This window comes from Barbus barbus, assembly GCF_936440315.1.
Source record: "Barbus barbus genome assembly, chromosome: 43".
In the NCBI taxonomy this organism is placed as follows: Eukaryota; Metazoa; Chordata; class Actinopteri; order Cypriniformes; family Cyprinidae; genus Barbus; species Barbus barbus.
The window spans coordinates 13912134-13940042 of record NC_136721.1 but is presented as its reverse complement, the minus strand read 5'-3'; the positions used below and the strand labels follow the sequence as shown (position 1 = coordinate 13940042).

Genomic DNA, 27909 nt, shown 5'->3' with positions numbered 1-27909 from the left:
TATTTATGTATTTATTAGTAGAAAAGAGAAACAATAAATCACAAGTGGTTAAAATATTCAAATAATACATTAACAACTTATTCAATACCATATGTCACTGTAACAACACACAAATACATATAATGTAATCCATCACATTGTTGCACATTTTCATGTGCTCTATACACTATATAAATACTCCTTATGCAGTTATTAGAGTTGCAGTGCATGGAAGAACTTTGTACCATTGTGCATGAATGTCACAAAGCATAATGTAAACAATAATAAAGGACAAGTGACCAAAGAGATTCACAGTTCTACATAAATACTTCCTGGAATTTGCTGGTGTGCATGTAAAAAAACACTCTCACATATATATATACAGAATATACAGTTTAAAGATGCAAAGAAATATGAATAATTATTATTTTGTGAAGTATTGGTCAGATTATGTGATTGTTGCAAGTTTCACTATTACGAAAGCAACAAAAAGACCCATTTTAATACAACGCAATTAAAACAGTAGTAATCTTGTTTAAAAATCAATCATACATATGTTTATTTTAATTGATTTTTCAATATATATATTTGTTACTGTTACCATGTTATTGTCGCGAGTTTACTATTACGAAAGCAGCAAAAATACCTGTTTAGAAATTAAACAAATACAGTGGAAATCCCAGATGCATTCCAAAACAATGCAGCGATGCATAACTGTCCAGAATACAATAAACTGGGCCTGTTATAAATGGGGTGTATGGACCACCGACCTACTTTAAGAATATGAGAATCAGATTTATTCATCCTGAATCTACTCTACTTTAATCTGTAATTATTTGCAAGCAATATTAATCAAAAATGTGAAAATATGCATGCAAATCCAATTATGCTTAGCATAATATATATAAAAAAAGATCTATTCAGAAAGAACACAGTAAAAAAAAGTACACAATGACCAGAGCAACTGAAGAAAGACAGAAAGAGAAAGAGGTCGTGAATGTATTTATACATACTGCTCTTTGGGGAAGGTGTATGAGGAGATGGGGCCGGAGGGTGTGGGGTATGTGAATATGGCGTTCTGGTTACCATGCTGAGTGTAGGGGTTTTGGGGCAGGAAGGTCAGAGGAGGTTGAATGGGAGGAGAGTGTTGCTCCAGATAATCCTCTTTGTTACACGCCAAACGGTAACTCACGTAGTCGGCCGTGTTTGGGAGCTCATCGTAGAACCTCCCAGGGCTCTGTGGGAACAAAGACAAGGTCAGATAGAGAGAACGAAGTAGGAGAGAATGAGCGCTGTGCATATTTAATGAGTGTGCTCCGGCCCACGGCTGACACTGTCACCCTGATATTACGCATGCTGGTGGTGCTGACACAATCAAGTTTGGACCTTTTTTCCTATTCAGAATATATAAATGTTTCAAAAGTAGCAAAGTTCAAGGAAGTTATAGGGAATTATTGCTAAAACATCCTCTGTGATAATTAACTATTAGGGAGAGAGTACCAGCGTGCTTGTTCTTTTCTCCAGTAGGAGGCGCTCTCTGCTCACTATGTCTATAAGGCCAGAGGCAATGCAGGTTTATCATTAAAGCCTCAGTACCTCTTTTCAGGTCGGTAGCCAGACCATGGTGCATTAGTGCATCTTTTCATCTGATAAAATGGCCAGAGCCCTCACTGGTGTTTCTGTGGCTTTACTGAGTGCTCTCTTACCTGGAAGTCATCAGCTGCCTTCTTTTTAGACGAAGAAGGCTTTTTGTGGGCAGGACAAGAACTATCTCTGCAACAAAAGAAAGCGAGAGATAGCGGGTCTTAACTACAACAATAACTACAGGCTAGTTTCATTTTGTTTTTTGTTCCAGAAATTTTACTAAAACCATACCATATCATTGAAAAAATTTACCTATAAGGTTAGTTATAACTAATAGCCCACAGTTAATATAATTTTTGCTTTGGCATAATTCTTTGACCAATAATGTAAAAGACTACAATGAGAATGTTAAAAGTCATAAACAATATTACTTGGATATACATATATTATAACATTATATTTAATATTTTTAGAATATTTAATATATCTTCATATTATATTATTATTATATGTATTTATTATTATATGTGTATAATACTAATAATGTAAAACCATAATAATATATACATTATATTGAACACACACACACACACACAAAATATTAGTTAAATAACATGTATTTATTTTAATGTATGTATTTATTTAAATAAATAATATAAGATATATGATAAAAATGAATATTAAAATATTATACACTATATGTACTGTATATACACTAATATATATATATATATATACCCACTTACTTTTTGTAATATTATAAAATAATACATCTATTATGCATAAACACATACAAATATGTATTTGTTAAAATAAATAAAAAATATAAAATGTATATTTAATAGTTCTTCATATTATATTATTATGTATTTATTATTATATTTATTTATATGTGTATAATGCTAATAATGTAAAACCATAATATATATATATATATATATATATATATTATATTAAACACACACACACACACACACACACTAAATATTAGTTATATATAAAATATATAATATATAATATAAAATGTTATATATATATATATATATAAAATTGAATATAAAAGTGAATATTATTAAAATATTATATATACACTATATGTACTGTATATACACTATATATACACACTTACTTTTTGTAATATTATAAATACATCTATTATGCATAAGCACATACAAATAATATGTATTTATTAAAATAAATATAAAATGTATATTACTAAAATATTCAATGTTGATATACACTCACCTAAAGGATTATTAGGAACACCATACTAATACTGTGTTTGACCCCCTTTCGCCTTCAGAACTGCCTTAATTCTACGTGGCATTGATTCAACAAGGTGCTGAAAGCATTCTTTAGAAATGTTGGCCCATATTGATAGGATAGCATCTTGCAGTTGATGGAGATTTGTGGGATGCACATCCAGGGCACGAAGCTCCCGTTCCACCACATCCCAAAGATGCTCTATTGGGTTGAGATCTGGTGACTGTGGGGGCCATTTTAGTACAGTGAACTCATTGTCATGTTCAAGACACCAATTTGAAATGATTCGAGCTTTGTGACATGGTGCATTATCCTGCTGGAAGTAGCCATCAGAGGATGGGTACATGGTGGTCATAAAGGGAAGGACATGGTCAGAAACAATGCTCAGGTAGGCCGTGGCATTTAAACGATGTCCAATTGGCACTAAGGGGCCTAAAGTGTGCCAAGAAAACATCCCCCACACCATTACACCACCACCACCAGCCTGCACAGTGGTAACAAGGCATGATGGATCCATGTTCTCATTCTGTTTACGCCAAATTCTGACTCTACCATCTGAATGTCTCAACAGAAATCGAGACTCATCAGACCAGGCAACATTTTTCCAGTCTTCAACCGTCCAATTTTGGTGAGCTCGTGCAAATTGTTACCTCTTTTTCCTATTTGTAGTGGAGATGAGTGGTACCCGGTGGGGTCTTCTGCTGTTGTAGCCCATCTGCCTCAAGGTTGTGCGTGTTGTGGCTTCACAAATGCTTTGCTGCATACCTCGGTTGTAACGAGTGATTATTTCAGTCAAAGTTGCTCTTCTATCAGCTTGAATCAGTCGGCCCATTCTCCTCTGACCTCTAGCATCAACAAGGCATTTTCGCCCACAGGACTGCCGCATACTGGATGTTTTTCCCTTTTCACACCATTCTTTGTAAACCCTAGAAATGGTTGTGCGTGAAAATCCCAGTAACTGAGCAGATTGTGAAATACTCAGACCGGCCCGTCTGGCACCAACAACCATGCCACGCTCAAAATTGCTTAAATCACCTTTCTTTCCCATTCTGACATTCAGTTTGGAGTTCAGGAGATTGTCTTAACCAGGACCACACCCCTAAATGCATTGAAGCAACTGCCATGTGATTGGTTGATTAGATAATTGCATTAATGAGAAATTGAACAGGTGTTCCTAATAATCCTTTAGGTGAGTGTATATATATACACATATATATATATATATATATATATATATATATATATATATATATACACACACACACATATATATATACATACAGACTTTTTTATATTATAAAGCATTAACTCATAGGCTATAAAAGCACATCCGTAGTTTTTAAATATTAGTTGAAATATATATTTTGAAATTAATATGATTAATTGTATGAAATAAAAAAGAAATTTTAATGTAGCATTTGTAGCATTTTAATGAGTTGAATACTTACGAGTCATTGTCTGACCCTGCATGTTTGAGACGCTGCTGTTTGTTGACCAAATATATTGTGCCAGCTATAGTGAGGATTATGCCCAGTGCAATCCCCCATCCAAGAACACCCATCACCCTCTCTGCAGCGCTCAGTGGCTGGGGTTTCTCTGCAGGAAAAATACATGTTGGGCATCTCCTTGCTAATTCCACCATATACACTACATAACACATCAAGTCATTGACTTAATACTCAGTTGTACTTATGTATTCAAACCTGACATGCCTCTGAAACATGTTTCTGCTCTAACATTAACGAGAATAGCTCTATTGTATGGCCCTAGTCCTATTGTTTTGTGTTGATGAGAAAAAAACCCACACATCCGGATCTCATGCCCTTCTTTTGTGCAGACTCCAACAACACCATACCAACAAATGGGGCTGCCATGGAAGGGATTCATGGGAGCTTTCCCTTAGGTCACTGTGTACATAAAACAACAATGATATAAATGCCAGCTAGTGAATAAGGGGATTTGTCGTGTGGTTCTCTAATGGCTGTAAAAGAGATGTTAATGGCATAAAGTGTGCACTCGAAACAGACAATACCCAACCTCAAATAAGTGACCGACACCACAAAGAATGTCCTGATTTTATGAGCCCAAATGTACCACTTGAATTGCTTTGCTTGGAAAAATGTGCTTATTCATTTATTGATTATGATATATTAGAAGCAAAACATTATTCATAATAAGATGATGAAGACACTATAGATACATTTTTATCTTGACTATCTTAACTGAATTGATTTATATAATTTTTATATATGTCAGCATAGAATTCACAATACTTATTAACACTTGTTATTTTACAATAAATACAAATTACAGGAGTACAGCAAAAACAAACACTGTATATCTGAATATGTTCTTGGCAGCATAACGAAGTTTAACACACAAAGGACACAAAAACACATCAAGAGTTTCCTGATTATATTAAGCAATGTTAACAAATTTATGTTACTGAACCAATAAGGCAATTTCTATCATTATGGTGAAAATGACCTCTTTGCTGCTTTCTAGAAGAAATTTACAAATGAAAAAACACTCATAAATCTTTCCAATTAGCACAAAATTTTACAGCACATCATATGGAAGTACAGTACATTAGCTGAAGACCACCTGCAAAAGACCATGTAACATTCAACCAGTTTGTTCCTCGGTGTCATAAAAATGAAATAATTTAGCATTTCAAAGCACTTTTATAGTACAATGATTTCATAACATCTTAAATAACCTCAAATACAAAACAAGAACTCATATTGTAGATTGCAGCCACTGAGACATCCATTGAATCACTCACTCTTAAAAAGCTACAGCCATATTTGAATTGTGTGATTGTTTATATACACGTTTATGTTCTGTATAGGTGGTATTTGACTACTGCAGTGCAGTTTATTGTACTTTATTATTAACCTGTGATTACAGCAGCTAGAAATTCATTATTCTGTTTCAATAAACAAAAAACACAATATCTGAAAAAACAAGGCAATGTTTCCATGAATCATGCACAAAATTATATGCAGTGTAAGACTTTCAGAATTTATAGGTTATAATGAAGTTTCAACTGCTCTTAAGTAAACACTATCCCGAGGCGAAAATTCTTTCTCAATACTACGGCACTGTCAAGACATGTATTCGCTTCCAAACAAATAGAGATAAGTCTGTTACAAAACCTAGTGAGTCAGCATCCTAAACGTAATGGAAAATAACTGATTTAGGACGCCATCATAGAAACTCTGTGTCCCACGTAAATTGTGCTCTACACTAAGAAACACAAATCACAATCGATTTCAATAGAAGTTAGCATGTTGCTAGGAGAACAGCACAAACACTCCACACAGAACACAACACACAACTGATTTCAATACAGTTTGAAGTTAGCATGTTGCTAAGCTAATAACACTAACAAAACCTTGTGATTCAATATCCTAAACAACATTGAAAGTGACAAATTTAGGATGCCAACATAGGTAGAAATTAAGTGTGTCACATAAAAACAACCGATTCCAGTACAGTTTGAAGTTAGTATGTTGCACTAATCAAAAACCCTGTGAGCTAGCATCCTAAACAACACTGAAAATGACCGATTTACGATGCCAACATAGAAACTCTGTCGCGTAAACAGTGGTTTAGTAAAAGTGTAGTTGGCTAACCATGTTTTTTTGGTGTAGCCTATTGATTACTATTTGTATAATCACAGTTTTACTACAAATACCAATTTTTACACTGTGGTTAGTATAGTAAAACCATGGTTAATTTTCATAAAGGGGTCAGAAAGAACACAAATCACTATCAGTTTCAATAGAGTTTGAAGTTAGCTTGTTGCTAAGCTCAAAGCTCACATTGGTAAAATAATTACATTTAAATATGTATGTCGCTGTTTATAAGATATAATAGAACTGCATAATAAAACTAATATTCATCTCATTGTATGTGAGAGTTTGTAATGCTGATTTCGAATTTGTCTAAAATGAGGCATTTCAAGAGGCAGCATATAATTATGCAAATATCTATGCATAATTACGATGACTGCTGTAAACAGCTCGCTAGGTTTTGAAACAGAGAAATTTTTATCAGGCAAAATCAACAACGTGGCCAATCATTGGTCCATCTCCATCTCCAAACATCTATCATCAGTTTGGATTTTCATGTGGTGAATTGAATCCATTGTGAGTTTGGATCCCAAAGCCTGCTTCAAAAGGAAGGAGATAACAAGGAACAAGAAGATGCTGAGAAGCTCAAAGTCTTGAGTCCTACACATACCACTCTTCTTTAGAGATGACAGAGCCGTCCATCTGAGGAATCATGTCCACTGAGACCTCCACCTCAGATCCGTAATCGTAAATGTAAGTCTGCTCACTATGTCCGCATCTCTCATGGTCCTCGATCAGTCCCATGTGGTAGGCCTTCATCCTGCTGTCATGGCAGTTGTGGAACTCCTGAACACTTCTTCCTAAGATACTGGAGCTTCTGTAAATTTCCAGCTTCTTCTCTTCATCTGAGTCTTCGGAGAAGGTCAGATTGTGAGGTAATGAGGGGTGTGACGGCACATTGCCAGCCTTGCTGTAACCATTTCCAAGGATTTGCTTCTTGGTATTGTAATCTCCTTTAAACCTGCATCTCCGGCGATATAAAAACACTACCAGGAGAGTAATGGCGGCCAACAGCACTGTGCCACAAACAACAGCTCCACCAATGATGGCAAAAGCTTGCTGTGGCTCCTGAGACACCTCGTGTGGATAGCTAGGGAATTCTGGGTAAGGAAAGAGATCACCTCAATTAAGTACAACCAAATGGGGAATGGAGATGTTAAAGACCTTGTGCACAGTTTTCGTTCCTGTTTTGCATATTTCCTTTTAAAACAGGAAGTAGGGTCATACCAAAAGCCTTGTATTTTTACTTTAAACAAACCATAGGCTGTTAGACAACCATTCAAAAGTTTCGGGATGTTAAGATTTTTCTTATTATTTTGGGGAAAAAAATCTCTTGAGCTCACCAAGGCTGCATTTATTTGATAAAAAAATTCATTAAAATCAGTAATATTGTGAAATATTATTACAATTTAAATAACTGTTTTCTATTTTAATATATTGTAAAATCCATTTATTCTTGTGACGACAAAGGTGAATTTTCAGCAGCCATTATTTAAAATAGAAATAGCATTATATAAGTCTTTACTGTAACTTGTGATCAATTTAATCTTGATAAATAAAAGGATTAATTTCTTAAACAAAACAAAATATAAACTCACAGAACCCAAACTTTTGAATGGCAAATGTACTAAAAGCTAAAAAAAAAAAAATTAATAAACTTTTAGGAGTGCACTAGCATAATGGACAATAATTAAAAGCCACAGAGCTTTTAGTCATTGTCAGAAAATTATAATTTCACAAGGTCTTTATAAAAGGTCTTTGAATTTCTTCCCCATGGAATTAAATCCCAGGTGCCATCACTACACCGAAGAGATTGAACTATGCAGCAGGCCAGATCCACACATACATGTACACACAAGTAAATGTAAGCATGCAGTTTCTACAGAACACACCTTATGCTCGCAGCATGCAAAGAAAAAAATATGACTCAAGAGATCCTCATAGACAAAGGTTCATTCAGGAGCCACATGCAGATAACTTGCAGCCACATGCAAAGTGCTGCGCCAGCAAGCAAGTTAATCAAAGCAAAACACCTGAGGGCTGAAGAAAAAAATAAAGGCAAGGAGAGCGAGTGTCCACATTTCAGGCAGTGAACGTCTACATTGTTTATTGACAAAACAATGGCATGATCATGCTAATTAGGTGATGTTTCAGAGGCAGTCGAGAGTAAGTTTAGGGCAAAAGACTAAAATATTTGCATGCATATCCACATGCACAGAAGAAGTTAAGCCACGTGCTTTCACAGTCGAGTAGGAATTGTAAACAACACACCTGTGACAATAACCTCAACGGATGCAGAGCCTGACCCAATGCTGTTGCTGGCGTCACAGATGTATGTGCCTGCGATGTCGTAGGTTACAGGACCTTTAAAGATCAACACATTGTCACGAAGCTCTGCTGTACTCGGCATAGTTCCATTCAAGCTAGAGAGAGAAAGGATCATCAGGTCGTGCATGAGAATTCACTGAAGTTAAAACTGAAAGAACTGTAACTGAAAGAAGCGTAAATGTTTTCAATGTCACAGATGGGTGTTTTGGAATTAATATTGAAAATTTTAATTATATTTGTATCAGACTCTAATTTTTCATGGAAAATAATTTTGGCTTGACCCTCAATAACTGTGTCTATAGTAATGCACCTACAATCAAAGTCTATAAGCCAAGGCATTGTACCAGGATAAACATAAAAAAAAAAAAAAAAACATTTAGCCAGAAAGTATAGTCGTTAGACTTGAAGAATCAAGATAAGCAGATCTAACAAAAATATGAGATGTCAATACCTTGCCCCATGGACCTCCATTTTAAGTGCATTGCAAACAGCTAAAATTATTTTCTGTGGTAATTAACACATTTCTTTGGCACTGATATAATATAAAATTAAGTAGTTTAGGCTATGGTGTATTTTAAGATAATCATATATTTCAATGTATTTAAATTGAGCATAAATCATTTTGAGCAGAACTGACTAAAATGACATACTATCTCCACTGTAACAATGAGATGGGTGGGTTGGCATCAGCCAAGCAGGTCAGCTGAACATTTTCTCTGTTCAAATACCAGTTCCTATCGAAGCCCTCTATTATCACCTCTGGTTCATCTGTAAACAAGGAGAAAAGAGAGCATAAATTTATTCCATAACTTTTAATTTTTTTATTTCTTTCAATGGACATTTAATAAAATTGAACAGTAAATTTGAACAGTAATGAAGATTTAGAATAAAATTATTTTAATAGAGGACCCATGATGATATATTTTAAAATACATTTTAAACTAAAAGTTAAACGGCAATTACTATTAAGCTAAAATGAAAAAAAAAACATTATAGTATAATAAGTAGTTTTAATCAGTAATACTATTGAAATTAAATAATGAAATAAACTAAATAAAATTTAAAGTGTGGGGTTGGTAAGATTTCTAAATGTTCAAATATATTGTGAAAATATTATTACAATTTAAAGTAACTGTTTTCTATTTAAATACATTTTAAAATGTAATTGATTCCTGTGATGGCACAACTGAATTTTCAGCAGCCACTTTAGTCTAAAGATCCTTAAGAAATCATTCTAATATGCTGATTTGATGCTTAAGAAAAATTTCTTATTATTATCAATGTTGAAATCAGTTGTGCTGCTTAATATTTTTATGGAACCCAAGAAACTTTTTTTTCATATATTTTGTTTTATAAATAGAAAGTTTGAAAGAACAGCATTTATTTGAAACAGAATTTATTTGGAGCAATGTAAATGTCCTTTCTCTCACTTAATTAATTTAATGCATCCCTGCTGAATATATTATTTTTTAATTTGGAACAGTAGTACATAGCTGGTTTCTTACACTGAATGTTGAGCGTTACACTGTCTGTGTATTGTTCGTCATTATATGTGGAGATGCAGGTGAGCAGCTGTTGGTGTATTTCTCGACTGGGAACCACCAAGTAATCACTGCGCACTGTGACAGTCCCATCAGCGTTGCGTATCTCCTGGGTGTTGGATTCTCCATTTAAATCAGTTTCCCATGTGATCACACTGGGTGGCTTCCCATTGGCAGAAATGCACGTGGCAACAGTCATCTTCAGATCTTTGGTTCCCGCCACTATGGAGGGTGTGGAAAGACTCATCTGGATCATAGGGCGAGCTGCAGGACAAATACATAGGCTTAGAACACTGGGATATTTCATGCATTGCAGACAACCACTGGATTACTGTAATATTCTGTGCCACGTTATGTTTTGCAAGCTTTTCAGCTTATTGGTGTTTTTTCATTAAGAACTGCAATGCGCTATATAATAATCAGTTTTCATGGAAACCATTTTGAAAAGACAAAGGCCTCTCAACTTAGAAAATTATGCAATATACACAGAAATTATTCTTCTGTGAAATTAAAAGTTTTACTCATTTCATAACCAAAAAATTAATCTCAGTTTATGTGATGTTAGCGCTATAAAAAATCTAGCAAAATCCACTACAGCACAATCTTGGCTCCAAAGGCCGTTTCACACCACAGCGGCTAACCATAAGCACTGTAACAGTAAATGCTCTTACACTGCTCAGGTACTGAGAGTAATCTGATGATGGTGAGCTTTCAATTAATCACTGGTTTTATGTAAATAAGATATCTCTTAAACGGTCCAAATCTGATAGGTCTTGTAAGGACCTTGAACTTGCTCAATGTTAAAGGAATAGTTTACCCAGAAATGAAAATTGGCTTACATTTTACTCAACCTCAGACCATCCAAGATGTAGATGAGTTTGTTTCTTCATCAGAACAGATTTGGAGAAATGTAGCATTACATCCTGCTCATCAATGGATCCTTTGCAGTGAATGGGTGCTGTCAGAATGTGAGTCCAAACAGCTGATAAAAACCTCATAATAATCCACAAGTACTTCACACGACTCCCAATTGTTAACTGATTGAATGTGGATTACTTATGTATTATTGTGATGCTTTATCACTTGTTTGAACTCTCATTCTAATGGCACCCATTCACTGCTGAGGATCCAATGATGAGCAAGTAATGCTAAATTTCCCTTTCCGTCTGTTCCAATGAAGAAACAACCATCCTGGATGGCCTGAGAATGATTAAAGTTTAAGCACATTTTCATTTTTGGGTGAACTATACCTTTAAATCTTTACTGGCCCACTGAAATTGAAGTTCTTCAGCTCTTAAATCTCATTCGAAGTCATATTTTTAAATGCATTGTTCGTGGTATTGGTGGTCATTTTTACAGTTGGTAAGGGAACAGCAGCATTACATACCATAAACAGTGAGATTAACCATGTTCTCCCTGTTGCCAGCTGGGAAAGTTGTGTACTCGCAGATGTAGGTGGATTCATCCGACAGTTTTAGTTTGTTGAAGACTATGGTGGTGTCCTCCAGGGAAGGCATGCGCTGGCGGATGGCGGGGTTCTTGAAGCGCACACGCTCTTTGAAGGGGCTCAGTACTGACACCCCCAGGGCTGGATTGGCGATGGCGACGTTCTGCTTAGTGCCATTGACCAACTTCTGCCAGGTGACCTGTGAGATTTTTACAGGTGGGTTGCTGTTGACAAACTGACAGCGTAGCTCTACCTGTGAGCCCACAAATCCTGACTTACTGCTGTCCATCTGGACCATCTGACCACGAACACCTGGAAATAAAAAGATTAATAGTTATTTCTCACAACATGTGGATGAACTGTCTAGTGTCAAATCAAAAACAAACAACAGAACAATTTTTTTTTTTTTTTTGGTAACACAACACAAAGCTTTTGTGTATAATGCATTATAAAGGGTTATTAGAGACTATAATGCATTATAATTATTCATAATGTGCATTGTAATACATGATATCTTGTCGTAAATAATTATAACCGAATTTAAAAGGCATAGTGTAACAATGAATTGATAAGTGTTATAATGTAATAAATGTGGTTACAATTATTCATGAGATTGTGCAATGCATTATTAGCTGCATTACAAGGCATAATTAATGCATTGAAACTACTTTTATAATGCATTATACATAAAGGGTTTAAATAAAGTGTTAAAGATATTTACTTGCCATTTAAGGGTTTTTGTGCCATTCACAACTGAAATCAGAATTTAATTAAAATTCCTATTCAATTCTTGAATTTGAAATGAGGTAGGACCTCAAGTAGGAGGATTTGATTTGAGTTGAAAATTAAAAGAAGTTTAAGGATGGGATTATCATGTTTATGTTTAAACAAGGATGATCAAAAGTGACAGCAAAAACTTTTACAATGCAAAAAAAAACTATTTCAAATAAACGCCGTGCTTTTGTACTGTTTTATTCATTCAGAATCCAAAAATGTGTCACAGTTTTCTAAAATTTTAAGCAGCACTCTTTTCAACACAGCAATCTTTAAATTAAGCAATACTGTTTTCAACATAATGTCATATAATAATAATAATAATAATAATAATGATAATAATAAACTTTCTTGAGCACCATATTAGAATGATTTCTAAAGGATCATGTGACACTGAAGACTGGAGTAATGCCTGCTGAAAAGCAGCCACCAGCTTTGCCACCACAAAAATAATATATATTAAAATTAAAAACATTTGTTTTAAATTGTAATCACAATGTTATTGTTTTTACAGCATTTTGAAACAATTAAATGCAGCCTTGGTGATTATAAGAGACTTCTTTAAAATAATATATATATATATATATATATATATTACCAACACCAATAATTCCTTTTTATTTAATTTGACCCTTTAAGCAATCAATGCTAGTCAAAAGCACAAAGAAAAAACAAATAAATAGGTAGACACTCCTTGCTCCATCCTGAGATATACTGTACATGGGTCCTGTGTTTTCAGAACTGGGGCAATTACCTTTATTTATTGATATAGTGCTTTTTAACGATACAGATTAACAATTAACTCAGTAACTTCCCAAATGGGTACATTCAGCTTATTGGCTTACAAAGACTTTATCCACCAAGACAAGAGCAAATGAAAGACAAAGAGTAATGAAAGATGTAAACGAGTCTCTTTACCGCGGGCCTGTAGCTGGTAAATAAGGTGCACAAACTCCATGCAACTGAGACTGGGCTTAAATCTAGGTGTCTAAAAATAGGGTTTAAGAACCATGGCTACAATAAGATACAGAGAGGTACTTCACTCACCCGGGCTAAAGAGTGTCTGTAAACATAGCCTGTGTTTACCTGTGGGATGTGTGCGTGATACTCCAATCCCAAGCCTCTATATAGCCAGAGGAGTCCTAGTGTTAAACCACTTAAAACAGGAGACAATCCCTCTCCAAAATAAGGCTGCACTTTACTGAGGTAAAATCCCTTACATAACCGTAAACACAACATTTTTTCTCCTCTTTTTTGGAAAATTCTAGTCCTTTCTGAGGCAGGAAATTTCAGATATGTTAGTAGTGCATCTTTTAAATGATGCCAAAAAGAGTGTATGGAATTTAACCTCTTAGCTGCCCCCCCCCCCTCCCATTTTCAGCATAGAGACACAAATGACATACCAAAAATAAAAAGGTTCCTGCTCATGAGTCTTTCTTACTAGATACATAATCAGCATATGTAAATACAAAGTATTTTTTTTTTATTCTTTTTTTTTTTTAGAAGAACCGCTTCTCAATATTATTAACTCATCGTTATCTTTAGGTCACATCCCAAAACCATTCAAGCTGGCGGTTATTAAGCCTCTTATTAAGAAACCACAACTAGATTCTAATGAACTGGCAAATTACAGACCCATTTCAAATCTTCCGTTTATGTCTAAAATTTTAGTTGTGTCTGCTCAATTGTGCTCCTTCTTGCAAAAAAAATTATCTCTATGAAGAATTTCAGTCAGGTTTCAGGCCTCACCATAGTACAGAAACTGCACTTGTTAAAATTACAAATGACTTGCTTCTTGCTTCAGACCAAGGCTGCATCTCATTGCTAGTATTACTTGATCTTAGTGCTGCATTCGACACTATAGACCATGAAATACTCATAGATCGATTACAAAACTATACTGATATTCAAGGGCAGGCTTTAAGATGGTTTAGATCCTACCCGTCCGATCGCTACCACTTTGTTCATTTAAATGGGGAGTCATCTCAATTATCACCAGTAAAGTATGGAGTACCACAAGGATCTGTCCTAGGTCCTCTGCTATTTTCAATATACATGTTGCCTCTTGGTAATATTATTAGAAAATACAGGATTAGTTTTCATTGTTAAACTGATGATACTCAACTATATATCTCAACAAGACCAGATGGAACTTCTAAACTAAGCTAATAGATTGTGTAAAAAAATGTAAAAGACTGGATTACCAATAATTTCCTCCTATTAAATTCAGATAAGACAGAGATATTACTTATTGGACCAAAAAACAGTACATAGAATCTCTTGGATTACAATTTTCAACTAGACGGATGCACTGTTACGTCCTCTAAAGTCAAAAATCTGGGTGTTATATTAGACAGCAACTTGTCCTTTGAAAATCATATTTCCCATGTTACAAAAACAGCATTCTTCCATCTTAGAAATATTGCCAAGCTTCAAAACATGCTACCTTTTTCTGATGCAGAAAAGCTAGTTCATACATTCATGACCTCTAGACTGGACTATTGTAATGCACTGCTAGCTGGTTGTCCTGCATCTTCAATAAACAAGCTACAGATAGTCCAAAATGCAGCGGCTAGAGTTCTTAGCAGGTCAAGAAAATATGATCATATTACCCCAATTTTACAGTCTCTGCACTGGCTACCTATTAAGTTCCGTATCATTTACAAAATATTATTACTTGCCTATAAGGCCCTAAATGGTTTAGCTCCTGCGTACCTAACTTGTCTTCTACCACGCTACAATCCAACCCGCTCCCTAAGTTCGCAAAACTCTGGACTTTTGGTAGTACCTAGGATAGCAAAGTCCACTAAAGGAGGTAGACCTTTTTCACATTTGGCTCCCAAACTCTGGAATAGCCTTCCTGATAACGTTCAGGGTTCAGACATACTCTGTCTGTTTAAATCTAGATTAAAGACACATCTCTTTAGACAAGCATTCACATAATGCATTTTATAATCTTGTACTGCAGTTATATCTGATCAAATGTACATTATTATTATTCTTTAGCTTGGGTTGAACAAATCATTTTTGCTTAGATGGAACAGCAGCTATGCTAATTATGTCTCTATTTGTTTCTCTGTTTCTGCCACGGGATTAACATCCTGTGGTATCTAGGAATTACAGAATCTTCAGTCTGGATCCAACCCTTAAATGATCTGAGATGACCGAACACCTGAGATAAGATAATGCCAACCCCTCAGAGGACCAAAGAGGATGCCAACACTCAGACAACATACAGAATTACCAAATTTTGCCATAAGTTAAATATATTGAGGTTCTGCAATATATAAATATATTGTGGAAACGTAATTTCCTGTAGAGCTGCTTTGCAACGATTTGTATTGTAAAAAGCACTATACAAATAAACTTTCTGACAAAGCATGCTACACAGCTTCTTGTCCAGGCCCTTGTCGTTTCTAGACTGGACTACTGCAATGCTCTTCTGGCTGGTCTGCCATCAAACACAATCAAACCTCTACAAATGATTCAGAATGCAGCGGCACGACTGATCTTCAACAAGCCCAAAAGAGCGCATGTTACACCTCTCTTGATCTCCTTGCACTGGCTACCAGTGGCAGCTCGCATCAAGTTCAAGACACTGATGCTTGCATACAGAACTACCACAGGCTCAGCACCCTCCTACTTCCACTCACTATTACGAACCTACATCCCCTCCAGAAGTCTGAGATCTGCTAGTGAGCGACGCCTTGTGGTACCATCACAGAGAGGCTCAAAATCACTCTCCAGAACATTCTCATTCACCATTCCTGGCTGGTGGAATAATCTTCCCACCCCTATCCGGAACGCCGGATCCCTGGCAATCTTCAAGCAACAACTGAAAACTCATCTCTTTCGGCAGTACTTGACTTCATCCTAAACTCAAAAAAAAAAAAAAAAAAAAAACCTCACTCTTTTCCTCTATCTTTCTCTCCCTCCCTTACTAGCTTGTACTTATTTGAACAATGACTGAGACTACGAGCACTTCCTCTGTCTGATTGCCTCTTCAAGATGAATCGCTTTTTGTATTCCCCAATTGTAAGTCGCTTTGGATACAAGCGTCTGCCAAATGACTAAATGTAAATGTAAATGTAAACTTGAACTATTCAGGACACAAATTTAATATTGTTAAATGCAGTCCTTAAGTCTTTTGGTCACTATAGATAGGGTAAGCTTTAAAAAAAATAAAAAATAAAAATAAATAAATGCAAGTCAGTGGCAGGCAGAAATCCGGTCCTGGATTAGAGCAGACAGCGGGGGAGCAGACTGGCTTTCCCAGGCTTTAGGACTGCTCATGAGCCTGCGCAAAAACACAGCAAAGCCCTGCTGAATGAGGGGCTGCTGGACGACAGGTTAGAGGAGGTTAGCGACAGCAGCAGATTACAGCACTCAGGATATTGAAGTTCAGCATCGCTTCCAACTGCATGAAAGAACATTACTACACCGCCCTATGCATGATGCTGCATTAACCTGCATTATAGATATCTACATAAAGAGAGATGCCATCCGCACGCCCTTTGTCATTAATAGATAAACAGCTACTCTAAAAATCATTTAGGCCTACTGTTTGTAATATCCATATGTTTGGGGCAATATGGCCACATTTGCAAGACATTATTCAAGAACAGATGGGCAGAGAACAAGTGGTGTGTGTGCAGCTCATGATTATATTACATTTTATCACCTTTTATGAAAAGATTCAGCACTTAAGGCAGTAAGTAATCATTATTTTAGAGCACGTTCAGTTTTTGAGATGATTCATATGCTATATTACAAATCATTATTCACATTCTTTCTTCCAATTCTGAGAATTTCCAGATATAACCTTTGTGTGAATTGTGAAATATAAATCTGTAACTGCGAGAGAAAAAGTGAAGTGACATACTACCAAATATGGTGACCCATACTCTGAATTCGTGCTCTGCATTTAACCCATCCAACGTGCACACACACACAGCAGTGAACACACACACACCGTGAACACACACCCGGAGCAGTGGGCAGCCATTAATGCTGCGGCACCCGGGGAGCAGTTGGGGGTTCGGTGCCTTGCTCAAGGCCACCTCAGTCGTGGTATTGAGGGTGGAGAGAGCGCTGGACATTCACTCCCCCCACCTACAATCCCTGCCGGCCCGAGACTCGAACCCGCAACCTTTGGATTACGAGTCCAAATCTCTAACCATTAAGCTACGACTTCCCACAAAAAGTCTGAATTGTGAGATAAAAGGTCTTATTGCTTTTTTGTGGCAGAGACAAAAAATTATAATTTTGAGATATAAACTCTGAAATCTGAAAGTCAGAATTCTGAGTTTATAATTATGACTTTGTTCTCATAATTTCAAGAAAAACGGTGAACTGTGAGATAAAAAGTAGAAATTAACTTTATTACTTTTTATTTTGTGGAGGAAAAAAATAGAATTGCAGTAAACTCAGGTACTCACTAATTGTAACTGCAAAACGGAGTGTTACAACATTCATCAAAATTTCTCTGTTTGTGTTATTAGAAGAATAGTGAATTAAATCAACAAGTATAATCATTAAATACTGAAACAAACTGAGATCTTACATTACCAGGCTATATATTCATCCGCTGATTTGCTTATGTCGACTCAAACACACACGCACACACACACACAAATGAACAGAAGCCAGTTTCAATAGAAGTACCAAACTACAAGTTGATGAAAACACAACATTTCTCATAAGGACTTAAATCTGTGACAGAAACTAAAACAGGATTTGTCATCTGGACATGATGACCTGACACGCGGGGCTGGACTGTGCTTCACAAGTCTGCTGTCATGACACTGGGCACAAAGGCTAATGAGAATTGAAAGCCCTCCGTCAACAAAGGGGACCAAGAACACAGTCCAAACTGCTGTTCAGCTGTCCAGTCTCATCACTGCATTCGCGAGTCAATTGGAAAAGACACAGACATTTCCACACAGCACGCACTGTCAGCTCAGAAACTTGTTCAGACATTTGTTGCATAATAAAAAAGCAAACAGAGTTTCACAGCTTTGCCTCTTATGCTATTAGAGGATTAGTTCACCCAAAATTCTGTCATCATTTCCTCACCCTCATTCCAAACCTGTATGAACAACACGGTTTTCCATGCAATTCAGTTTTGTTCCATCGAACCACAATGAAATGATGAATGATCGAAAAGATGCAAAAGCCCCAGACAAGTATCATGAAAGTATGCTACATGCCAAGTGTTCAGACACTAAATGTGCATTTACTGTTGAATTTAAAATGGGTGAATATATGATAAAATGCATCTGCTATGCATAATATGAAGTTTTCTAAAACAAGCAGAGGCTTGCACAACTTTACTGCAATATAGTATATATTATAATACCTAAAGCACACCTGTCATTCAAACATAGCTGCTCTAGAGTCGTAAATGTCATATACATATGACCTCATTTTCTCCCACTCTGCCGGTGGACTGATGAGCTCTGGTCTCTGAGCTGATTAAAAGCTTTGAGGAACGAGAACTACAGTGTATCCAACACCTATGAACAAGGCTGATGAACATTCCCAGTCAATTGAACAATGTTTGCTCAATCTTATCTATATACAACAAACTCTGAACTGAAAAAAGCCCACACAATGTCTAATAACCAAAGGTTCACCATTAAAGGGATACTTCACCTAAAAATGAAAATGACCCCATGATTTACTTACCCTCATGCCATCCTAGGTGTACATGACTTTCTTTTTTCAGACCAATACAATCATGTCCTGGCTCTTCTGAGCTTTATAATGGCAGTGAATGGGGGTCAAGATTTTGAAACCCAAAAAAGTGCATTCATCCATCACAAAAATTACTCTACATGGCTCCGGAGTGTTAATAAAGGCCTTCTGAAGTGAAGGGATGTGTTTGTGTAAGAAAAATATCCATATCTATAAAAAAATATCCGTTATTAGCAAGTTCACGAGAGAGTGGCATTTCAGTGGATGACGTAGGATGTAGGCGTAGCGTAAGCTCTGATGAGAATAGCAAAGGAAATAGTTTACAGCAAAGGAAAACCAGTCACTTCTTATATCAAAATCCTATGACATTTGTGACCCTGGACCACAAATCCAGTCTTAAGGCGCTGGTGTATATTTGTAGCAATAGCCAAAAATACATTGTATGGGTCAAAGTTATTGATTTTTCTTTTATGCCAAAAATCATTAGGACATTAAGTAAAGATCATGTTCCATGAAGATATTTTGTAAATTTCCTACTGTTAATATATCAAAACTTAATTTTTTATATGTAATATGCATTGCAAAGAACTTCATTTGGACAACTTTAAAGGCGATTTTCTCAATATTTAGATTTATTTGCACCCTCAGATTCCAGATTTTCAAATAGTTGCATCTCGGCCAAATATTGTCAGATCCTAACAAACTATACATCAATGGGAAGCTTATTTATTCAGCGTTCAGATGATGTATAAATCTCAATTTCGAAAAATTAAGACTAATGACTGGTTTTGTGGTCCAGGGTCACATTTTTCGTTACAAATCCACATTTTGTACTTATAATTTGTGACCGGTGTTTTGTTTTGGTCTTTTCTATGTGCTTCGTCACTTCTCATCCACTGGAACACCACTCTAGTGAATGCGCACAACAGTTAGTAAAAGCTAGAGATTACGGTTTATAAAGTTTTAAATATGGATAATTTCATCACAGACATTGTATGCAAACGAGCAAAGGAACTTTTCTACACAATCTGGCTATGCAGAGAAAGACTAGTTTGCCACATCACAAGCTATGTTTCCATCACCCAGTTTTTATGTGCATTTTGAAGTATCTCAACAGAAACAAGTGACGGAAACGCCAAAAAGGGTTCTGCGAAAAAGGGTAAATGTGAATAATGGGAGATGTAAATGCATTATAAATTCCTCCATGCCCATCAAAAAAGTCATGTGACTTTGCTCTATGGGACAGCAAAACCTGACTAACCAACAGACCGATCTCATTCCACAGCATCTGAAATGTTGTTATTGTCATTCTGGAATGCTCGAGCAAAGTCTGTCGTCAAAGTATTTATGTATAATTCCCTCCCCAAACTGTCTTACACAACTGCATTTCCAAACAGCAGGCATCTGTACCTCCGAAAGCAATGACCGCATTTATTTTGCTTCATCTGCTTGCTCTGAGGTGCAAGTAATTTATATATGAAAATTATTATATTCAGTGGCTTCTCCTACTTTTCTTAGTGATTTATAGTGCCAGTTTATCAGGAAGTGACGATTTTGTACTTTTTGACTCGTTGGATAGAAACAGTGCTTGTTTGCAAATGTTTTATGTGATATTCCTATTTGCGCATAAGTTAAATTTGCCACTTTGGATGGAATCCCAGCAACAGTCTCAACATCACAAATGGTTCAAAACATTATTTTTCACTCACACTCTTGGAAATAAAGGTATGAAAGCTGTCACTAGGTCAGTTGCTTTTACCTAAAGGGTCCATACTGGTATCTTAAAGGTTCATATTAGTACCTAAAATGTACATATTGTTAAAACACAAAAGTGTACCTTTTGAAAAGGCTCTGCCCCAGTGACAGCTTTCATACTGTTTTTTTTCTGAGAGTTCAGCCTCTTGTAGTAATTTTACAACCTGATGATGAGCGATCAAACATTACTTTCTAGTCCCACCCTGACATGACTCAGAACTAAAAAATGCCTGTTTATATGCAGGTAAATTGCTTTTGCCCACACTCTTGCACAACTAAATTATGAAATGTCCCTTCACTACTTGTGTTAGGATCAGGAGTGAGCATATCTCAGGTAGCCTTTTATCCTCAAAGTTGAGCCCGGTCGATTTCCATAGAAATGTTCAAGAAGATTTATGATTATAATACACTCTTCTACATTACCCGGGACAGTTATCATAGGTCTTAGGAGAGTGAAATAAACTCTGTTCTTTCATTTTCCCCTTTATTAGAATCATGGTGGTCTAGTATCTCACAGGTTTGATACTAATGAAGCACCTATGGAAAGCAATGACTTAAACCCAAGCAGAGATAAAGGATGAGAAGTGAAAGTTTAAGAGGATTTTCACATTCTTCATCACTCTAAAAAAAAGTTCAAACCAAATCTGTGAACAGCTCATGAAGACTAAAATAGCTAGCTTGTGCTGCCTTACTTCTTGTGAATGTGTGAAACAGCAATTATTTTAACAGTACCATCAGAAACACAAAAGTATTTCTGCACTGCTGTTTTCCCTGAGAGATGTCCATCATGATACTCATCACAATTTGCTCTCTCTCTAAGCACTAGGCTGTTCATCTAAAAGCAGACAGGCAAAGCTGGCGATATCCGCAAAAGCGCTGCGAATCGCTTTAATACGCCAACAAGCCATTGCAATAGCAGAAAACAACATTCAAGTCTGTTCCTAATTTTCAAAAAGAAACCATTCAAAGACAATCCTCAAACTCAACATAACACAGATGTAGCTGTCAATGAAAAGTTTTAATAAGAAATTCTCTCCTTTCTGTGATAATCACTTCTTGAAATGCACAAAGGATACTTGTATCCGTTTGTTTGAAATGATACTGTCATATTAATAAAGCCTACAGATATGGAAAATGTCATCATCTAATATTCACATGATGCTATAGCAAACATAACAGGGAACAGAAGCATATCTGCACACCCTTGTCCATATCTTAATGAAATAATATTTTAATTTCAATGTAAAATACTTAAACACTATTCCAGCTTGATATGCAGAGACAACAGACAACTTTGGCTCTATACTCAACCAATGGAGTCGGGTTGGAAGCAGGATTATCCATTGACAATACTGTCCATTATTGGTCATTATTCTGTTTGGTGACTTTAGTGGCGTGGATATTACACACTTCAGATTTAATACTAGTAGTGGTTGAAGCTAACCAGAGCTGAGCACTACAGCAGTATGCTGCCTTAAGCAAGCTATCATACTTAATATGATGTGCCAGTAAACTGTGAGAGCCCTCTCTGTGAATAATACCATCAGGCAGGGTTATCAACTTTCACCAGTGGACCTACCATTACATGCAGTGACACTGCTCTACAACACTCGAGTTTGATATCTCTCTTTTGGCTGGGTTTATTGGGTTTCTCATGATGAAATGTTGGATTTGTGTACGCTCAATCAGCTCAGATGTACAGAGGATGACAGCCAGATGAGATGAGATTGGTGTTGCTTATACAGTGTTTGAATAAAACATCTTTTTTTTTTCTTTCTGAAATCTTGTTTGTTCCTTTCACATCTGTCTGGGAGGCTAGTATTATTGATTTTTTTTCTAATTCAGATATCTGCAGATGTTATGCTTAGCCATGCAAAATTCAAGAAGGACAAGAGAACATAGTGATTGGAACATGACACAGATGGAGAACTGAAATGTAATAAATAAATAAATACAATACAATCAGGTGACAGAACACTAATAGGCATACTGTTTCGTCAAGAAACAAATAATTTTCATTCACTTACATAAACACATTTTTTGGATGAATACACCCTTTACTGAACAAGTCTGTTCTTTGAGTCTGAACAATATTAGGAGCAACACTGAACAAGATATGAAGAGTTAATTTGCAAAAATAGATAATTCCATTTTTAAAAATGTTCAAAAATCATGTTTTTTTTATCCTGCATTCCAATTAATATACAAAAAACTGCAGTTGGGTTGTTTTGATTAAATAAAAATAACTAAAAAAATAAGATTTTTATATGTATGTGTGTGTGTTGTTGTGGGTGTATATGCATGGATCAGGTTTATATGTATTATAGGTGTCTGTTTTTGCAAATAAACTCTTCATATATTTTCATGAACAAATGAAACTAAATGAACAAACCAAATGAAAACTAGATCACAAACTACAATTACTTAACTATAATATAAAAATACAACTAAATTAAAATATAATAATAATAATAATAATAATAAAGCATGCTATAAATAAACAGTGCTCTAACTCTAACAGTGCTGTAACTTGCTTGGGATGCTTATGCATAGTAAATTTATAAACACAAATTAAAATAGAGAATACTAAGACTTGTCTCAGTAATGAAAGATGAACCAACTGAATAAACGATTCAATGATTCATTCTAACTTGTCATCACAGATTGATGACCTGCAGAAAGGGTTACTGAATGAATCAGTGAACAACTCTGAACAGATCTTTTCGGTGAATCAAAAGTAAATGTAATATAAGATGAGATGAATCAAAATCCCCACCACTACAGAACACTCTTAATCCAGATTTATTTGATATCCATTTCTGATGAATTTTTACCCCATGGTACTGATTTGTGTCTGTTGGGTTGGTACAGTTGAATCATTTTAGCGATTAGTCCCTCAACTTAATCACAGCTCATCATTACTCAAGCTCAGAGGGCTGCGTCGCATGCACTGAGCTGGCTTATGCCAACGCCGTGGTTTTAATACAATGACCTGTTGCTGGAGTTCAGCCCTTTACTACATTACCCACGGACTACTGCATCGCCTGTTTAGAAAAGACTCCCAGTATTGCCATGGCAATGGGCCAGGGGATAACAGATGGTGGGAGCGTGTGCTCAGTGGCAGTTAAAGAGGCAGCGCTGATAGTAAGGGGGAAAGTGGGTCAGGATGAGCCACAGCAGGACCAGACAACTCTTAACCCCAGACAGGCCACACACACATATACAATGATCTTCAATAATTCCTTCTAATTAGAGCTGCAAATGGAAGAATGCATTCATATTTCACAGGGGTTTAAAATATGCAAATCCTCTTTTCATTATTCAAAAACTTTCTACATGACATTTCACATCTATATTACATTTAATTATGTTCTTAGCAATTATTTTCATACTAAAGTGAATTCTGATACACATTATGTTAACTGACATGCAGAAAAAATGAGGTATTGTAAGAACATTCTGATGCTGTTAATCATTTTAGAAATCAGCTGAGATTGTTGTTAATGAAGTTCACCAGCTGCTACATCCTGCTGTTTCCTTAGCTGTGCTTCTTTCTATATCAAGATGACATGAAGTCAAGATGACATAAAACCAGTTTTTGTGGTTGTTACTGACAACAGTTCAGAAATAATTCTCAAGTTTCACCCCTGGTGACGTTCTATTTTGGGATCTCCTCAAGGAAAAAGTAGATGAAATGAGAGACTGCATTATCCAAAACAATATAGATGCAGCAATCCAAAATAATTATGCATAATCGTCCATCCAAAAGTGTCATGCAAATGTACAAATATGTTTGTACTATGGCACCATCTTTGCAACAAAGCACATTTCTCAAAGGCTTGTTCAAACAAAGCCAAGGCACAATTAGGGTGAATCTCTTAAAATATGCCGAAAACATGCCCACGTCACATTTTACTCCAATATCAAAATAAATAAAATTACAAACTATGTTTTGCATAGAAAATGTGATGTTTTATTTCTTCTGCATTTTTTCTTATGTATTGTACGACAAATATGCATATATTACCTCTCCATTCTCATTTCTGTAATGCAAAAACTAGTCCTAAAATTGCTTTTATATCTACCTACATATATTAATTTTGCAGAATTGTGACCTGGGCATGTTTTTGTGGCATGTTTCGCTTATAAAGCAAAATAATCAATTAATATGTTTTTAATCTACTGTTGTAGCATTAACTGCAGGGGATTAAACAAAGGTGTTTGAATAATTTAATTCTTACTGTAACTACATTTAAATATTTTGAGACTCAATAACCTTTATCAAGTCCACTAAATAATAAACCTCATGATGAAGCTCTCAAAGATGCCAGTAGCCTATTTCACACACTTTTACAACATCAACGTGAACATTTAAGCAACATGTTGTTAAGTAGTCTGTGATTTCCAAACGTAAAAGAGTGTGTTGATTCATGTACTTAGAGAAATAAGAGAGAGATGGTTAATATTTCATTCTCCAGTGCTGATATATACATTAATATCCAAGTACAAACAGCACAAAGAAAATACTGCTGCAAATCTCACTACACAGATAAATCCAGCACGCTGCACATGTGACTGCTTGAGCTGTTGATTTACTCCCCAACACAAGCAGATTGCCTTCACTTTCACAAAAAAACCAATCACAATACGCCAGATGTTTCTTAAGTGTAGCATAGTGTCTAGGAAATCTCAGACGCCCCATGTGTTTGTAAAAAGGCACACTCTGCAGACTTACGCTGTTACATCACAAGCAGTGATTCTGATGTTACATACATTGGTAAATCCAGTACAATACCACAGAGCATGCTTAGTGCCAGAACGGAAGTAATTATGGTGCTTCATGTTCATCCAGACCCTTGCATTACATGAATTATGATAACATTTCAATTCTAAAAGCTGAGAGCTGTATATAGATACACAGTGTTAAATACTTCTGAACTTTTAAGAGCCACCTTTCAACATATTTGACACTTCGTTATGTTGTTCTCTATGAGACAGACTATATTTGAAGAAATTGTTTTTATTACTATTATTATTATTATTATCGATAATCATAATTGAGTATTATTATTATCACTACTGCTATTAATAATAATAATAATAATTTAAATGCATTCTTTAATGAATTATTTAGCTGTTATTGTTTCAATAATTGTTTTAAATGGTGCGTAATAGTAGGCCCTAAGCTATTGGTCTTGAAAAACAACATAGAAGTGATTGACAACGTAAACTGAAACACTAAGAAGAAAGAGTCTGTCTTACCTCGTATCAAAACGATGGACATCAGTGGAAGAAGCAATTTCAAAAACATCATAGCCTTGTTTAAGATGTACCGATTTCAAAACAAGTGGTGCAGTATGACTTTAACAGAAAGCACAATCCCTTAGAGAGCAATTATCTAGGTTCCCCATTTATTGAGATGTGACAGGAAAACTGAAGATATTCAGATGTCCAGTTGTTAATTTGAACTTGTCAGCCAGTTCGTATGGGCACCAGGCGCTGAACCGAACCCTTCAATACTCCGATTGAGTAAAACAATTACGCGCATCGAGACGCACTTTGAACTGCGCGCGTGGGCAGCGGAACGAACATAAATCAGTTTAAAGCCCTGGGATTAAAGAAGAATGGAAAAACGTATCGACATAAACCCCAGGTCTCTGTCCAGTTGCAGCCTAGACTAAAGAGTGAACGGGTTTTCTTCGCTTAGTTGGTGTCCTAGAGTCCTGGGGCGATCCTCATCCATGCGCTTTTGACAAAAGTCTCTATAAGCATAATCTGTTCCGCGAAAACTCGTCGTATTTACTTTAGCTAACATAAACCCTGGTCCCTGTTAAACTGTAGGACTTAAGTTTAATAATTTAAAATGCGTTAACCAGCACAGGATTCAAAGTTGCGCCCAATTTGCAGCTCTAGTCTGATTCGCCCGGTGATTATACGGGCAAGACTATTTATTAATGGATCACAGTTCCAGGCGGAGCAATAAAAGTAAAACAAAGTATTTGTGAATAATTCATCGTGCGTTTCAACAATGTGGTCTAGCATTGATCAGCTTTAATGTGCGATAACGCCCAAATTGTGGGTTGTAAAGCTTTTTGTGATATAAATTTAAGGGAATTTATTGTGGGCTACAGGCGCGTGTCAAAGGTGTAGCCACACCTCCCTCTGGTGCTCAAATAATGAACTTGCATTTTCAGAACTGCATTGCAATGTCCAATGTTCAAACAATAATATAATGTCAAATGTAGTATAATGTATATGACCAAGGACACTGCAATCGTATAGGCTAACACCACTTTAGTACTGTATAGAATTACATTACACTACATACTTTTGTCAAAACATTTGTGCTAACCCTGTGGAAGGCCAATTCATGCTGTATTTTGAAACAGAATAGCTGATGTGGAAACAGTTTTTTGTTAATAATTTTAGTTCATACTGTAAACATTCCTTTTTTTAATTAAGGATGAAATCATTGCCATGACTCTACATACAACAAATGGTTCAGAGAATGAATGAATGAATGAAAACTCAATAAAATTACTAAAACTGAGTAGAATTTTTAAGTTAGGGATGGAATTTAGATTGGCCATTATAACATACGGATGAAAACATTGTTTACAGCAGTAAATCAGATTCGAATTTATTCCTATGATACTTTGGGTAGTATGATTGTGAAATTCATTGTTGTCATTTTTGTTATTGTGAATAAAATGAAATAGGCATTCTTCATCTTAATTTGTTGGGACTTCAAAGCAATAAACTAATGAGCAACATTTGTATGGTACAGATGAATTAATCTCTTCATTTGATGTGAAGGGCAGGTTGTCATGGCTTATTTTGAAATCCTTTCAAATGTAAAACATCCTCTTTACACTCCAGCTGCATTGTTATCAGCCGAGGCAAA

The 27909-nt window shown here is 35.8% G+C and overlaps 1 protein-coding gene across 2 annotated transcripts; it reads right to left on the bottom strand.

Annotated features, from left to right (window-relative positions):
- Nucleotides 1–5: 5 nt before the first annotated feature.
- LOC306862000 (nectin 1a-like) lies at nucleotides 6–27035 on the bottom strand. 2 transcript variants are annotated; one of them, XM_079404567.1, is made up of 8 exons: nucleotides 26268–26926; nucleotides 11721–12092; nucleotides 10298–10597; nucleotides 9443–9560; nucleotides 8736–8887; nucleotides 4275–4422; nucleotides 1686–1752; nucleotides 6–1216 (listed from the first exon to the last, which is right to left on the bottom strand). In XM_079404567.1, exons 1-8 carry the CDS (start codon nucleotides 26317–26319, stop codon nucleotides 983–985), a joined length of 1443 nt encoding a protein of 480 aa, XP_079260693.1. In that variant the 5' UTR covers nucleotides 26320–26926; the 3' UTR covers nucleotides 6–982. The 2 variants fall into 2 exon arrangements, with proteins under 2 accessions (XP_079260693.1, XP_079260692.1); XM_079404566.1 differs by lacking the exons at nucleotides 6–1216; nucleotides 1686–1752; nucleotides 4275–4422 and adding an exon at nucleotides 4931–7564 and having other exon boundaries at nucleotides 26268–27035.
- Between the last annotated feature and the right edge of the window lie 874 nt (nucleotides 27036–27909).

Excerpts from the sequence above, each read along its gene's own strand:
- LOC306862000 (XM_079404566.1), bottom strand. The coding sequence starts at position 26,319 with ATGATGTTTTTGAAATTGCTTCTTCCACTGATGTCCATCGTTTTGATA. Across the intron at positions 10,598-11,720 it reads GGTTAATCTCACTGTTTATG|CTCGCCCTATGATCCAGATG; the intron begins GTATGTAATGCT and ends TTTGTCCTGCAG. Across the intron at positions 9,561-10,297 it reads TGTAACGCTCAACATTCAGT|ATGAACCAGAGGTGATAATA; the intron begins GTAAGAAACCAG and ends CCTTGTTTACAG.